The 16,104-nt window shown below is 27.0% G+C and overlaps 1 protein-coding gene across 1 annotated transcript; it reads right to left on the bottom strand.

Annotated features, from left to right (window-relative positions):
• Positions 1 to 1,355: 1,355 nt before the first annotated feature.
• LOC135927420 (V-type proton ATPase subunit D-like) lies at positions 1,356 to 8,372 on the bottom strand. Its single transcript, XM_065463398.1, has 7 exons — positions 8,235 to 8,372; positions 8,073 to 8,190; positions 6,102 to 6,252; positions 5,784 to 5,884; positions 4,556 to 4,670; positions 2,459 to 2,537; positions 1,356 to 2,018 (listed from the first exon to the last, which is right to left on the bottom strand). Exons 1-7 carry the CDS (start codon positions 8,270 to 8,272, stop codon positions 1,802 to 1,804), a joined length of 819 nt encoding a protein of 272 aa, XP_065319470.1. The 5' UTR covers positions 8,273 to 8,372; the 3' UTR covers positions 1,356 to 1,801.
• Positions 8,373 to 16,104: the final 7,732 nt, after the last annotated feature.

Below are 16,104 nucleotides of genomic sequence, written 5' to 3'. Positions count from 1 at the left end.
AAAAATTAACTTAATTTCTGTTTATTAAACTTAAATAAAGTTGTTTCAATCAGGGATGACCTATGTAAGCGTACCAGATACCTTCTTGGAAAGACCCCAGCCATGTTTTTGCAGATACAGGGGTCTCAAAATATGGGAAGGGGTCTATTACAAAAAATTATTGTGGGGTGGGAGGGGGCAAAGGTTTTTTTGCCTTAGGTTTCTGGAACTACCAAAACTTTAGGGATAAAAGCAAAGATATTATTTATCAATGTTATTTATTTATAATTAAATGAGCTTTATAAAAGCGAATCCTGGACATATAAGACACTGGTCATAAATACCCACGAACAAAAAGAAACCAGATAAAAATACCTCAATTTTAATAGATTTAAACTGCTTAAAAACGAGAATTAAATTTTTTTTATAATTTATTTTGCTAAGCTCTAAGTAACTGTTAGATTTTATCGAATCTAGTGGATTTCGTGTTTAATAAGATCAGGTCTAAACTAACCGCTAACGGGTCCACGAGCTCGGATCAGGCCTTAGCTTGTGAACCGCGTAGTTATGTAAAACTAAAATAAATGCTTAGGACTGCTGAGGTAGGCAGACCTAAATATCTTTTTAATTTTACCGAATTTAATGAGTTTATTAAAATTAAGTATTTCTCATAATCTACCTTTATGCTCAGATTAACCTTACAATTTAGCCAACATATAAATATTTCTCCAGTACTCCACATATATGCATGGCTTTTTATGTGTATAAACGCACTTCTAAATATTTTCTCTCAGTATGCCAAATTTTATCGGAATCATTTTGGTACAAAACTACCCCCTAATCAACATAATATACGATTTCGTCAGAAAATTTATTATTTTAACCATTCATTAAACATAAATAAATATCCATGCATATAGAAAAGTTTTAAATAAATATTTATATAAGTAATTCTAAAAATCTGGTTTGTTTTTGGCCAAGTTTTGTTTAGATAATTTTAAGAAATCATTGGGTTTTATTTTGATACGCTGCTGACAATTAGTTTAATTTTGGTTTAATATTTTAAAATATATGACATCCACATATTCATAATTTTTTTTATATATTTTATTAACTAGAAAAATTTTCAAATCAAATAATTACCTTATTCATATAATAAATTATTCGATTCGTAGGAAATACAAATAGCACCATTATTCGTATTTCTGTAGGCCTAATAATGAGTAATTATTCTTCGAATATTGATAAACAAAAAAGTATTCAGTTAAGACGGTTCAATTTCATATTATCAATTGAATTTTAAAAATATCGATTCACGCATAAATTAATGTAATCATCATAATAAATTATAAATAAATTATTTGAGAATATAGTTATTTATAGTATTTAAATGGTCCTTGTCATCAAATTATATATATATACAAATATAATATTTATAGCCAGGGTTAACTCGAGTAAATCAAGATTTAGGAATAAAGCAGTAAGGAACGAATTAAAAGCATTTTAAAAAAAAAGTAATACAATGGTAATAATAGGATTAAACAAAATGTTTGTATACAATTTTCGAGTGACGGAAAACATTTTACAAATAAGGAAAAGAATTTTTAAATACAAAATAAAATGAGGAAAACATGAAATTCAGATCTTTACATAAAAACAAAAATAAATTGAGGAACTTGTACTTAATTATCCCAAACAAATCTATTTTTTTCCCCCAATTTAACAAATATGTGCTTGTTATCGTGAACGCAAATTATAAAACAAGAACTAAAATAAATCGAGCGCCTAAAAAAACTTTAAAAATCGGCTAGCTTTGTTTTTTTTAAAATAGAACATCGTTGTCGGCAGAATCGTCCAGTATACTTTTGGGTTCATCTTTAGCACCCTTTTTAGTCGGTGATTTAGCGTAGGTCTTTCCCTGCCCCTTTCCATACTCCTCCATCCTTTCCTGTTGCAATGTCAGCTTCTCTTCCACTATAATTCGTTCTTTCTCCTTTTGGATCGCTTGCCTTTTCTTGGTAGCTTGAATTTTTTTGAGTCTTTTTAATTTGCGAAATAACATGAAAATAAACAATTAGAAAGAAATGTTTTGAGGGGAAAAAATACATTTGGAAATTAGAGATATTGAACTCTATCTCAAGCATTTCAAATTTTAGATAAATTGCACACCATGGTAGTATCTTTAAAAAAAAGGTGAGATTGCGGTATCAAGCCTTAAAATTGTAGGCTGGTTATTAACGATAAGCCTTTTTTGGTCATGATTGATGATCGAATAAATAGCATTGGGTTAAGCGTTAATTTGTGTTTATACAAAAAAGCTAATATGGTATTTCATTCATGTAGTTATGCTTTTTTTGGCTTAAGAAGTTTATGGTAATAATCTGTCATGATTAAAATAGCAACAACATCTAATCGTTAAGCAAGCATAATTCTCGAACAAAGGTTATATTTCTAAAATAAAATATCCCACAAATTGTACCTATAGAATTCTTCCCTTTCCATCTCGTCCAATTCTGTGACTATGTAATGCAATGTGGTTTCTACTTTGGGGATGACAACTATTTTTTTTTCGTGATTAACAAAAAATAATTCATAAAGTTAGATTGTAATATATTTTGTGGGCCATAGGATTTATTTTTAATAATTGCGACAATCATTTTAAACATAAAGAATTTTAAAAAAAAACATTAGTTTTTAAAATTTATCCAGCACTGATGCATTAACAATGTAAATGGAGAGAGAAGCCTTTACATTTTTTTCGGAAGTAGGCTTTTAAAAGGAGTAGGTGGGGAATGGGAAAAGACAGTCCGTACGTACGTAGGTTCCAGTGTATCCTTAAAAATTTATCCGTTCTTCATGATTCCAAAGGACTGTCTTAAAACCAAAATAAGACCAATTTTTAAATTATTAATTATCGCCAAAAGCTTTTTCTCATCAGTTATTAATTAGTATACTTTATTGATTTCCTTTATTAATGGATATAGAAGAGTATCAGGACCTGCACATGTACTATTTGCATTGCCCAGCTCGGATTTTTTTTTAAAAATTTTAAGACATTACATTTATTTTTAATAACTAATAAATATACGCCAGCCAGGGAATTTATTTTTAGGCTCAGCCCGGGTATATTTAAAAATTAAAATATGGCCCCTGTGTATCCGGGCTTAGGGTCGGCAGGTCTCTGATATTTATATACAAAATCTTTCCATATTAATCCAAGAGTTTTCTAGCAAGAATATATTATTGTGACCCTTTTTATCATATTCATTTTAAAAATTTGGATAAAATATATCGTTGCCTGATTATTATAATGTTCTAAATCCATTTTTTGAAAGCATTTTTTTTAAAAAAAGTATTTCTTGAATCATAAATAAGAGAACACACTGTAATAATGCAATTAGGGAATTATTCTAAATTACATTTCAACATTTTTATTATGCAGAACCTACTGATGAATTGATTTTTTGATAAAATATGCATTTTGCAAATCGTAGGGCGTGAATTCGATCATGTTTCTTGGACCTCTTTCAAATCGGATGAAACTTTGCATTATGATTATATATGAAGTGAAAGGAATTTAATTTTGCTATAATTCAATTAGTTCCGAAGATATGGCGTTTTTCTAATTCTGATGGACTGATAAAATAAAGATAATTCAAAAAATATAAATGATAGAGACCTATATTTGGTATTAATAAAAACGATAAGATTAATTTATTTAAAAAAATTGTTAAAATTCATTTTATTTAAAATCCAAAAAATAAATAGTGAAAAAAAAATTCCAATCCATCATATAATAATTTTTTAAACAAGCATATGATTGACATATTATTAAAAAATATATATTTATTCTTATAATTACAACAGGTATCATTAGATAGTCCTTGAATTTCTTTTCTTAAAAAATAATTTAATTTTTATTAAAAAGATCAGGTGTTTTTTTATTTCCGAAAAAGATAGAATTTAATATTTTAAATATTTGCTTGAATATAAAATTTTCTAAAAATTGGTATATATGTTTTTTAAATCAATATAAATTTATGTCGAAAAAATTAGTTATTTAATTCTTCATCTATAAAAAAAAAGAAGTCATTATAGATGGCAATGTGCTAATCTAAATTATTAAATTTTTTCTTAAAAATATAATTTTGATTTTGAAATAAAACATAATTATTTGGTCAATAATTTCCATTTTGTTGTGATTCTTAAAATGTTGGTAAATGTAAGAGTGTAAATAAACCCTGTTGCTGTTAAGGGATTTACGGTTCCTAAAATGTTATTGACAGATATAATTTATTTTCGCCAGGAGGAAAAATAAAGCTAGCTATTTCATTTTTATCTACAACCGCCAATCAACAAAAGATATACAAATACGTTGCAATTTTTTTTAGCTTTGCTCGCAATATCTTCGGAACTATTTGAGTTAGAGTTTAAAAAAATTAAATCGCATAGATGCTCATAATATATAATCACCATGCAAAGTTTCGTTCGATTTGAAAGAGGTCCATCAAAATAGCCCTTTTGTTTTGATCGATTTGTTGTAATATTCAGCTGAAGATATATACGAGAGACATACCATATTGCAATGCATTGACCCTACGATTAGTGAGTTTGATGCTGTTATCCAAGGCTATAAAGGAAGTTTGCAGGCTTGCGACGTCGATTAAAAGCTTCACGCAATGGGAATACACCTAAATCATGCCAAAGTATAAAAGGTTTGGTATATTCTAAAAATTTATGAGAAAATCAATCGGATTCAATTCTTAAAAGAATTCTATATTCTGTTTAATTCATTTTTGCATCATTTTCACCTACCTCCCCCCATCTCCATCTTCAACAATAACATTTTTTCTAAAAAAAATTGAAATGATATTGCGATGGTTGAATAAGGAACTCTCAAAATTTTACAATTATTGAAGAGGTCTTAAAACGAATTGATTATCAGGAACGAGGAAAAAAAGAGTAAATAATTATCGGCTTAAAAAAAACTCCATTTTTCTCGTAAATCAAAGATTAGTGCCATTGGTAGTTGATGTTAAAAGGATCGATTTAGCCAATTTTATAATAAGATCTTGGTTGAAAATAATATTATGAAATCCTCGAGATTTTGTTAACAGATTTCAAAATTTCTGCCATCTACGAGAAAAATGTCCAGGATTGTGTAATAATTTTTTGACCAAAATATTGGGTTAGCCGTTTTTAAAGAAATCGAACCGTTTAACATTAGCCATTTGGATTACTAATTACAATCCCTACATTTCTATATTTTTGTCGTAAATCAAAGATTAGTGCCATTGATAATTATTGTTAAAGGATCGATTTAGTCAAATTTTATAAGATCTTGGGCAATATAATATTACAAAATCCTAGATTTTGTTAATAGATGTCCAAGTTTCTGCCATCTACGAGAAAAATGTCCTGGCTTGCGTAATATTTCTTGACGAAAATATTGGATTAGCCGTTTTTAAAGAAATCGAACCGTTTAACAACACTAGCCATTTGGATTACTACTTACAATCCCTACATTTCTTTTTTCAATATCAGAATAATCGTATTAAATATAAATCTGCTACTATCTTGTTTTGTTATACCCCGTATTGGCACAATAAAATTCGTTACGAATTTTCTCGCCGAATTTTAAGAAATGAATATTATCATATGCGCGTGTCCAAGATGCATTTTCTAAAATAAGTAACTAATTTATGTTAAACGGCATCAATTCACAAATCCAGCGCGAGGAAGTCGTAGCTAATTTTGATGAGCTAAGACGGGTTATTAAATTCAGTTTTTTTCTAATATCTTACTTTTTTGAGCTTAGACATTTGTTGACCACCCCTAGCTAAACCCGCTAATTCGTAAGAGTCGCCTCCTTCTGATATCGCTTCGAATATCGGCAATTGGACACCTTAAAAAATATTTCGCTGTTAAATATTAGATCGATCAAATGTCGGTGACACTAAAAAAAATATTTCGCTACAAAATTTTTAGATCGATTAAATGTAGGTACTTTAAAGACGCGTTTGCTTATCTCTTTTTTTTATTGCCTAAAATTTTTAGATGGCTTATAGACTCCTCGCTCTCCTTCTACTTAAAAAATAAACAAATATTTTGTGTAAGGAAACCTGCCACGTTATCCTTTTTCTGAAAAACTTTTATGTGGGCCTTAGAGGAAAGCTTCTGCAAAACGACGTTATTGAAATCTCCGCTAATGAATCGCGCCTCGATCAGGGAAAACGCGGCGTTTTTCATCACTTCTCCCATCTCAGTTTTATTCTTTCATGTTATAATTTGGAAAAAAAGATATGATTATTAAATCTTATTAATTAAATCATCCCGTTCAAAAGTCGATTGGGGAAAGTTAATTTATATTTTGGAAAAATAATGTGAACTATTTGGCCATATAATATAATTTTATATAAATATTATTATCAGCTGATTTATGATAAGTCGGCAAAATTAAGCTTGGCCTAATTAGGCTTCTTGACGAATTATAAATCAGGCATCAGCCATTTCCAATTTCAACGTCATGTTCAAGTATAGATGTATACCTGTAAGTAGAATTTTATTGACCCTAACTATGCTGCATCAAAAAAAATTATTAGATACCTGCATGATGCCATGGATTTTTAAATTGGTGGTAGCTTACCTAGAAAAATTGTATTTATTGCTTATTATTATAAATAAATTACATTTATTTTAGGTTCTTTATAAAATTTATGGAAATGGCATTTTATTAATTTAATAATTCTTTTCGCAAATTAAACCAGCAATCTCTGATCAGAATTTGTAAAAAAAATATTTATATATTATTGATAAACATATTTTAAAGAAATTATTGTTAATCTAAGATTCATGACTTTTAATTTTGAAGATTGTAATTTAATTAATTTAGAAAACAGAAAATGCTCTATAAATATCAGACAAATATTCTGATATCTTATTATCTGGATGATAAAAATGTCATTTTTTTTTATAATGGGCAGAGATAAAAAAAATTAATTTTTAGGTACAAGAAAATCTAATTTGTCAAAATAAATTGGGGAGTGTAGGCCTATTCAAAAGAATTATTAACATTAGATTGTCAATCAAACTTATGAATAGCTAATTTTTCATCATTCCTACCCAATATTTTCTGACATTCACATAAAATTGATCTGATATTTAGATTTGTTTTTATTTATCGTAGCTTTGAACCAATCCCATAAAAAAGATCAATATTTTCTATCCAAAAAATTGTTATCTGTAAATGATAGGCAAAACAAATTCCCATGATCAAAGCAATATTTGGTGCATTATCATGAATGATTAGGCATCCCAAAAATCAATCATCTCATTTAAAATATGAGAAATGGTTTATTATCAAATGTGACATATATAAATATTTTTAAAACAAATAAATAATATCTCATTTTAAGTTATTTTTTTTTAAAAAAATAATATAATTAGATTTTTTTAAACATTTATAATTATAAACAAATTAAATTTTGGTTTATTTTTCATTATTATAAAATTATATATAAATTAAAAAATATTATATTTATATTTAATGGTAAAATAACCAGAGACTAAAATAATATCAGAATAGATCAGGTTTATTTTAAATATATCAGTTCAATTTTTTTAATTAGTAAATAATGACCCTAATTAATTTTTAAGATCATCACAGCTCTATTTGTATAAAATTTAATTCATTATTTTAGCTTAAAGTTGAAATGTGAAAGTGATAGCTTTAATTCATAAATTTTGGGTTTTACAATTTTTGTTGACATAGCATTAATCATTGTGCTTAGGCATTCAGTAATTATCATATATAAAACTTTTAACATTATTACTAATGTTAACTTTAGGTTATTCTTTATAAAATGAAGACAAATTAATAATTTTGATTAGTAAATAATTTAAATTTAGGAAATATTTTTATGGTATGTATAAATAATAAGGCTTCAGGATAAATGTTGGTTTAAGGTATTAAGAATAATATAAGCAGAATATTTATTCAATGATTGTTAATGTACAATATCAAAAACTATCCCACTTAATAAAGCAGGATGTAAAATCAATAATATTGTTGAAAGCTTTATAAAAATTAATACTTCTACTATCTTTTTTAAAATTTGACGGAATCGCATAGTCAAGGCATCAGATTTCTTCTTAAGTAAATTATAACCCTTTTGTCCAGCAGATAACCTCGCCTTCATCAGGGCCAAGGCCCTAAATGCAGGTATATTATCAATAAATACATATGTGATCTTTACATTCTGGATGGAAATATATCGATCCTATCTTTAGACATTTTAACAAAATTCTAGTTTAAAAAAATTTGACTTTGGTGCCAGATGATAAATTACTAATTAAACCCTTTACACATTTTTTAATAAAACATTTAATTTTATATTTCTTAACGCTGTTTTTTTTATTTGAAATGTCAATTAAACATCGTCTTGAAAAAGTTTTAAAAATTAAAAATAAAAATTTATACTAAGAATATATACTATATTAATAAATTTTATTATTCATTTATCTTTAAAACATATAAACAAAATATAAAAATAAAAAATGAATATATATATATATATATATTAAAAGTGAATGTATATTTTAAAAATATCGATGGCTCTAAAAAGACTTATAGTAAAAATGTTCCTAAAAAACAGGTATAATTATGTTTAAAAATTTCTAATTGGAGTTTTTGTTTAAGAAAAATTGATTCGCGTTTTTCGTTTGTTATGTTAAAAATTTTACGTGCTAAAATTTTTTTTAAAAAATATGTTGATTGTGAGAAATTGCCATTAGTTGAAATGACTATAGGTTTAAAAATAAAGTTATTTAGTATTGAGTATTTATTAATTTTTTTATTTTCCCCGCTAGTAAGAGGGTTTGAATTAATTGATGAGGGAATGGAAGAGACGCAGGTTGCGTCCCAAATTAGGGATTTCCCATTACACCATGGGGTGCGGGTTAAATCGTCAGGTCTGAGACCATCTTGTAAAGAGAGGTTTGTTGGTTCTAGGATGTTAGGTATTTTAGCCTTATTAAGAGCGTTATGGATAATTTTATTTATAGCTTTATGCCGGAGGTGGCGACCTTGGCTGCGGGAGCAGTTTAGGCCGTGTCTTGCGTTTGGTAGAACGGGTAGAATGCAAAGTTGGCAAGTGTGTGAATGTGTAAGCGAGCATCCAAGTCTAAATCCTATGGTAACTCTCAGTTGGTCATTGGTTAAGAGATTATCAAACGTTAGGCTTGGAAGTGCCTCGAGCCATTCATGCCCGGCGTATTTATCGTTTAGTTGAAGAAGTTGTATATCGCTGATATCGGAAGGGTTAAGACTATTTTGTAGTTTATTTATAAGGGATTCAAATATATAGAAATAAAACAAAAGAGTGACTCTAAAGGTAGACATGGTCTAACTTGCATTATAAAGCGTAGTTCATAAGAGAGCAATTATTTTAATAATCTTAAACAAATTAAGTTTGGGTAACTAACTATCCAAATCATTGATAATCCCCTTGGTTTGTGTATATCATATCTACTTTTAATATCTCTCGGTTCACTTCTAACCCAAACATTACGCCAATTATAATAGCTAAACGGGCAAAAACCTAAAAATATTAATACCTTTCAGATTTTTATTTCACCTTAATAGTTATTTCTTACTAATGGGCCTTTATATCTCCGAGGATATAATGACCCTCTTTTACAATCGACTCAAATTATCTATGTTTACTCTTAATATAATTATTGCCTTTTTATACATTATAATTATAATATATTACTAAAATATTTCTTATTTTGTATTATGATTTTATTTAGTTTATTAATTTATTTTTATAAGATTTCTATATATGTTATTATATTGCCTTGCCCTAAATACTAGTGTCGAGAGATATTTAGTAAAACTAAACTTTCATTTTCTGATGGTCGCTCTTGACTTAGGAATGATAGTAAAGACATAATTTTATTATTAAAATACAACAAAATAAATAAAAAATGAATATTACCATAAATAGTTATTTTTATTACAAAAATTATAGACTTTTTGTATAAATTTTTTTATAAACAAAACTAACTTTGATTTTTAATATATATACTATGCAAATATATTATAAACAAAAAATAAAACAAATTAATTTCTTTTTTATAAAAAGTAGTCAAAAGTTTAAAAAATAGTGGCTAATAACGGGCTACTTTTTTGATGGGTAGTGGTAGCGGTACCGCGCTACTATTAAAAATAGAGTTTAACAACTTTGCTAAATTTTTAAAAAAATTAATTACTTAAACAATTTATTAATCAGTTTGCAAATTGTTATTTATTAAGTAACACATATAGGGCGGCAGCTTTGTACCACGTCTTAAATATTTCTCCTATTAGTGTGGATAATTTATTCAATACATTATTATATTTTTTTTGGACCCTTTGACTCCTCTATTAGCCTTCTATACTTACTTATATCTTTATTTTTAGTTTTAAAAAAATTTATCGTAATAATTGTGCAACAAAAAAAACACACCGCAGAAAAGTTATCCAGGAAAAGACACCAGAGAAGAAGAAAAACTTGGCCGGGTAAATAGAATCCAAATTTTAGTTTTAAAAAAATGGAATATTTTAATACTTAGAAAAAGGGGGAAATTTTTTTATAAAAATATATAAGTTGTATGTATTCCATATCAAATCAACAGAAGATTCAACCCGATCCTTTAGATTTTTTTCTAAAATTTGTATGATGGTACATGGTAGTATATATAACAAAATAGTAAAAATAAAAAAATTTAATTCTCAACTCAGCCTAATTCATGAGATATGGTCATCTTTAGAAAGGCGGAAATTCCAAAATAAACTATTTTAAAAAGATCGGCAATAGTATTTCTAATTTGTAAAGAATTATTATGATTCAATTTTATTTGATTTCAAAAAAAATTTGATGAAATATGGCATATTTTTATCAGAATTCAATCAATGGAATAAGCTAGTAATTACTTGGGAATTATTTATTTTTGCTGAATACTAATGTTGTTAAACGGCTCGTTTTAAGCCGATTTTGAAAAAATGGCTAATTCAATATTTTAACCAGAAAAATATAATGCAAGTCTGAAGATTTTACTCGTGGAGAGGACATTGTCTTTTTTTTGGGGGGGGGGGGGGGGATTTTTAAACATTTTTACTAAATTTATTTAATATTTCATTTTAAATCTATATAAAAATAAAATATTATAGATCGTAAATATAAAAATATTTTTATAAGTTACTTTGTTGAGTATATAATCTAGATTTAAGATGCTTAAAAAAAATAATGATAAAATCTCAGAATAAGTAATTTAACTCTAGCATCTGATAATCTTGAATTGATACTATTATTTCCTTCTATGTAAAGGAAAAAGGAAAATCAATTTATAAAAAAGTAGAAGGTTGTTTGTAAAAAAATGGTTAAAACAACAATATAGGGGAAAAGCAAATAGAAAAGAAAGAATTAAACATTTTAGTTTATAAAATGGTATGAGGAGAGTAGAACTTAAGAAGATCAGAATGGAAATCTGACCAGAGACGTTTTAGACAGGGAGGCATATATAATTAATAATGAATTTTATTATCTAAATCTCAAAACACTGATGCAGGTATATCTTAGGATCCCCAAATTAAAGCCTAAGGGCCCGAGATGCTAAAATGTTGTGAGTATGGTCGTGGCAAAAAGTACGAATAGATATTCCTAGGGAATATTGGCATATTTTGTCATTATCCTGAGTCCTGTGAAGTTTAAAATAACCTTGTTGATATTAAAAGTGGATAAGGGAGGAGAGGATCAAAACAGGTGAAGTTTCATACAAGAAATTCTCTATTTTTCTCATGATAATAAGTTCCATAGTAGTAAGGAAGCCTGTAGAATATAGAAAACTTTATATGAGAGTGTTTCAACCAATGTATAGGTGAGGACTACCGTAATCAAAACTACATAGAAGGCAGTTATCGTTAATATTTTCTATTGAAATATTCATCTGAATATATATAAAGCAAAGCTGAGTTATCAAATATTAAACGCCAGATCAAGATTTTTTGACGGAATAGCATCTAAGATTATAAGATTTTAATTGAATGAGGCTAAGAAGACATGTCCATCAAGTTGCTGAGTCGAATAATAGTAATCAAAGAGCCTTGCAAACATCAGGTTATCCCAGTCTTTTTGTATGTATGAATCAAGAAGCTGACAGTTTGTATCGACGGGAAATAAATAAATACAAATATTAATGTAACGTCAAAATTAAAATATTTATTTTTCATCTCATCTCAGCCGTCATATTCTTAAGTCAATATCGGATATCATCATTAAATATAAAGTTTTAGGTAGAAATATCGATGTGGCATGTCAATAATTAGCATTACCTTTGCCTATATGCTGCATATTTTTTCGGGTTCTAAAAGTTATAAACAGGAACCAAATATTAAAAATGTGAGTGCAATCTTTGCTATCGCGAAACAAATATATTTTCTACTGGAGTCGAGTGGTTATTTGCTCCTTTCCGATATATTTATTCAGATATAATGATAGTTTAGAGTGACAAAATATTTTTAATATTCATATTTAATCTTCATAGTATAATACCTAATTTTGTTTTTTCCCTGTGGGAGTTTTTTTTTGTTAATAATTTTGTGTTAAAAAGAATGTAAAATATAAAATACAATGCTATGAAGGTGGTTAGAGCGGAGGGGAGGATTCTGAATTAAGAAGTTACATTAATGAGTACTTAAAAAGAAGCAATAAATATAAAAATATATTTGTATATTTTGTCTTAAAAGGAGGAATTCTTTGCTCTCCAATAATTTGATTCGGATTTTATGAGCCAAATTTTTTAAATTTAATGATGGTGTTAAGGGGAATATTGAATGTTTTCTATTTATTTACTTTTTCATTTCTTCTTAAATAATTAGTATAATCCCACATGAGAGATTTACCTTTAAAGCCATATTTAATGTTATTTTATCGAGATGAATTTATGATAAATAATCCTATAATGTCGATGTAAACGAAACGTTAAGTTATATTCATTAACTCGTTTTGGCACAAAGGAAGGTAACCTTGTCCCTTCTTCATCCACTATTCCTCGAAAAATGCTTACTATAGGTATCCTTCAATTCCTGATATGTGTGGGTATAAACTATATTCTAATTTGCAAAGTGAGAAGAATCTTGTTTTACAATAACAAAAATCATTTAAACTTACTTATTTCTTTTCACCCAAAAAATAATTAATACTCTCTTTAAAGTTTACGTTCATATGAAGCTATATTGTTCCTTCCTTGTTTCCAAGTCCATTTAGACACTGCCCTTGATATCTTTAGTCCTCTATTTCTAATAAAATACTAAGTTAGAACATATAATTTAAGACTGCATTATTTCACATATATACAGATATGTAACTCCTGAGACACCTGAAATTAAAAAAATAAATAATTTTTTATATGCAATGATATTTCATGGACATTATCGAATGAAAAATACATTAAAAAAACCAACAACGTATTAAGGTAATATAATTGCACAAGTATAATATACGTTTAAGACTCTTATATTTTTACTAGAAGATAGCCCGTTAAAAATGACGGGGAATGAGAATTTTCTTCTTACCTTTATGATAGTTGTTACCTCTTATTTGAAAATAATATCCGATTATTATTCTTTTAATCCCCCCCCTTCATGCCAGGTTTAATCCATTAAAACTAAGTGTAAATACTATTGTTTGGTAAAATTAAATTTAAAGCTTTTACTTGATAATACCAATATTATTTGATAAATATTACTGATCATTTATACCTAATATTTAATATTAAAAAAATCTCAGGCAAAGTACAAAGCCATAATAATTTTGAAAAATTCTTCCAAGCCCAGTGATTATAATATTTTTGGTAGTTGAGAACTGAAATAAAATATTTAAATAATCATACTGTTGAAAATACAATCAAAATCAGATTTTCATGGGCCTAGGTTTTTTGATCAGGCCGATCCCAGGCCTGCATAAAAAATATTTTAGGCCAATGTCTGACTCATAGTTAATAATAAAAAAATTCTCAAGCATTCTAGCTCATAATATTTTTGAAAAATTTTCCCCAAGCCCAGCCTAATATAATTTATAAAAAAAATTTCCCAAGCCTGGCCAACCCATAGTAATTTTCAAAATTTTTTCCCAACCCGGGAGATAGGTAAATCTCTCAAAACCATATCTATTTTTTATTCTATTTTAACCCAGCTCACTCTTACTTCAGACAAAAGCCAACCCATTAAGACTGAGATTGAATACTATTTTTATAAAATATATTTAAATTAGCTTATACCTGAGGGCCATATAAATATTCTGTGTTAAATATTACACCTATGCCTAATATTAAAAAAATTTACAAGCCACTTGGGAAAATTTTCTCAAAAAGACCATAATAATTTTGATAGTTGAGAACTGAAATAAAATATATAAAAAGTCACAATGCATTTAAAAATACAATCAGAATATGAAAGTTGCATGGGCCTTGGTATTTGATCAGGCCTGGCCATGTCTCCAAAAGAAATTTTCAGGCCAATTTCTAACCCATATTAAAAATTAAAAAATTTTCAGGATTCTAACCCAAGCTACTTCCAAGTCCATATTAATTGTGAAAAATATTTCCCAAACCCAGGAGAACCCAGAATAATTTATTTTTTTCTTTGGGTCCAGAAAAATAGGTGTGATATAGGGGTTTATAAGAATTAAATCTGTCTATGTATATATTTTTTTTGCCATTTATATTATTAGGAAAATTTTTCAAAATTAGGATCAAATGAAGGGGAAATATCTGATTTACCTATCGTTGTACTTGTTAGCTCCTGCCTAATATTTATATGAAAATCATGAATACATATTAAAGTACCATGCTAAAAATATGTTCATTATTCTAATTTAAATTTTAAACAAACCACCACCCTTACAAATGATTTATTACTTAGTTACAAAATATAAATTTAAATTTAAGACATTGTTATTAAATTACAATAGAAAAAATAAAAAGATATTCTAAGTTAACAAATAATAGGAGGTTAACTTTAATCATAGTCAAATTATATATAAGTTAAACAAAAAGTTATACATTTAATCAAAAAGGTTATAATAAGTTATGCAAAATATACATTCTACAATTAAATTATGAAGTTATGAGAAAAAACACAAAACTATGGAATGCATGTAGAAAGGCCAATTTCAGAAAAGATAAGAGAGATGCAAATATTTACTTATGCATAAAAATTACCTAATTAAGAGATATAAAGTTGTATAAAATTCAATGTGGAATGGATCCTTCTTAAGGGTTTTAACATAAAACTCTCATATGCAAGAATAAATTTTTAGATTATAAAATACAAATGAATAAAAATTTATTTTAAAAGACTTTTTAATTGTTGTACACATAAATTAAAATTACTAAATATATACTTTATTAACATATTTTATAAAAATAATGGAAAATTTTAGAATAACCCTAAATAAATATAAATTTTTAAATAACACCTCATAAGATAGGAAAATTTCTGATTCATCCCTCATCAAATAAAATATAAAATTCTGATTCCCCATATAATGGTTTAAATTTTAAATTATACATAAATTCAAGAATTAAAAAAGTATTTAAATAAATCTCGTACTCTTTGAATCGTATCTATTTGATTAATTTTGTCAGATTAAGAAAAAAAAATATTTTACCAGATTAAGAAAAAAAACATTTGCCGGGATTCGAACCAAGTCCAATAATCCAGTAAGCGAAGTTCTTGCCCGATTGGGCCAAAGGAACTTTTCAAAATTAACGATTTTTTGAATATATATTATAAAGTGGGACATGAAAAGTGTGACATGAGAGCGTAACGCTATTTTTGTGACAAGGTTTTTATATATATTATAGATAATGTTTCGGCTGTTAGTTCTAACCGTTTCCATAACGCCATTTTTCTCAAAGTTCCTTTTCTGGGAATGTTTCCTCACATGTATAATTGTTTAAAAGTGTTCTTAAATATAAATTCTTAAGAAGGTATTAATTTTAATTTAGAAACAAAACTGGAATAAAACATTTTAAATATATAATTTTATTGCGAAATTAATCGACAAATAGAATATTTAAATA

Source organism: Gordionus sp. m RMFG-2023, chromosome 3 (assembly GCF_954871325.1).
Source record: "Gordionus sp. m RMFG-2023 chromosome 3, tfGorSpeb1-WG-v2, whole genome shotgun sequence".
NCBI classification, from domain to species: Eukaryota; Metazoa; Nematomorpha; class Gordioida; order Chordodea; family Parachordodidae; genus Gordionus; species Gordionus sp. m RMFG-2023.
This window is presented reverse-complemented; position numbering and strand designations above follow the sequence as displayed.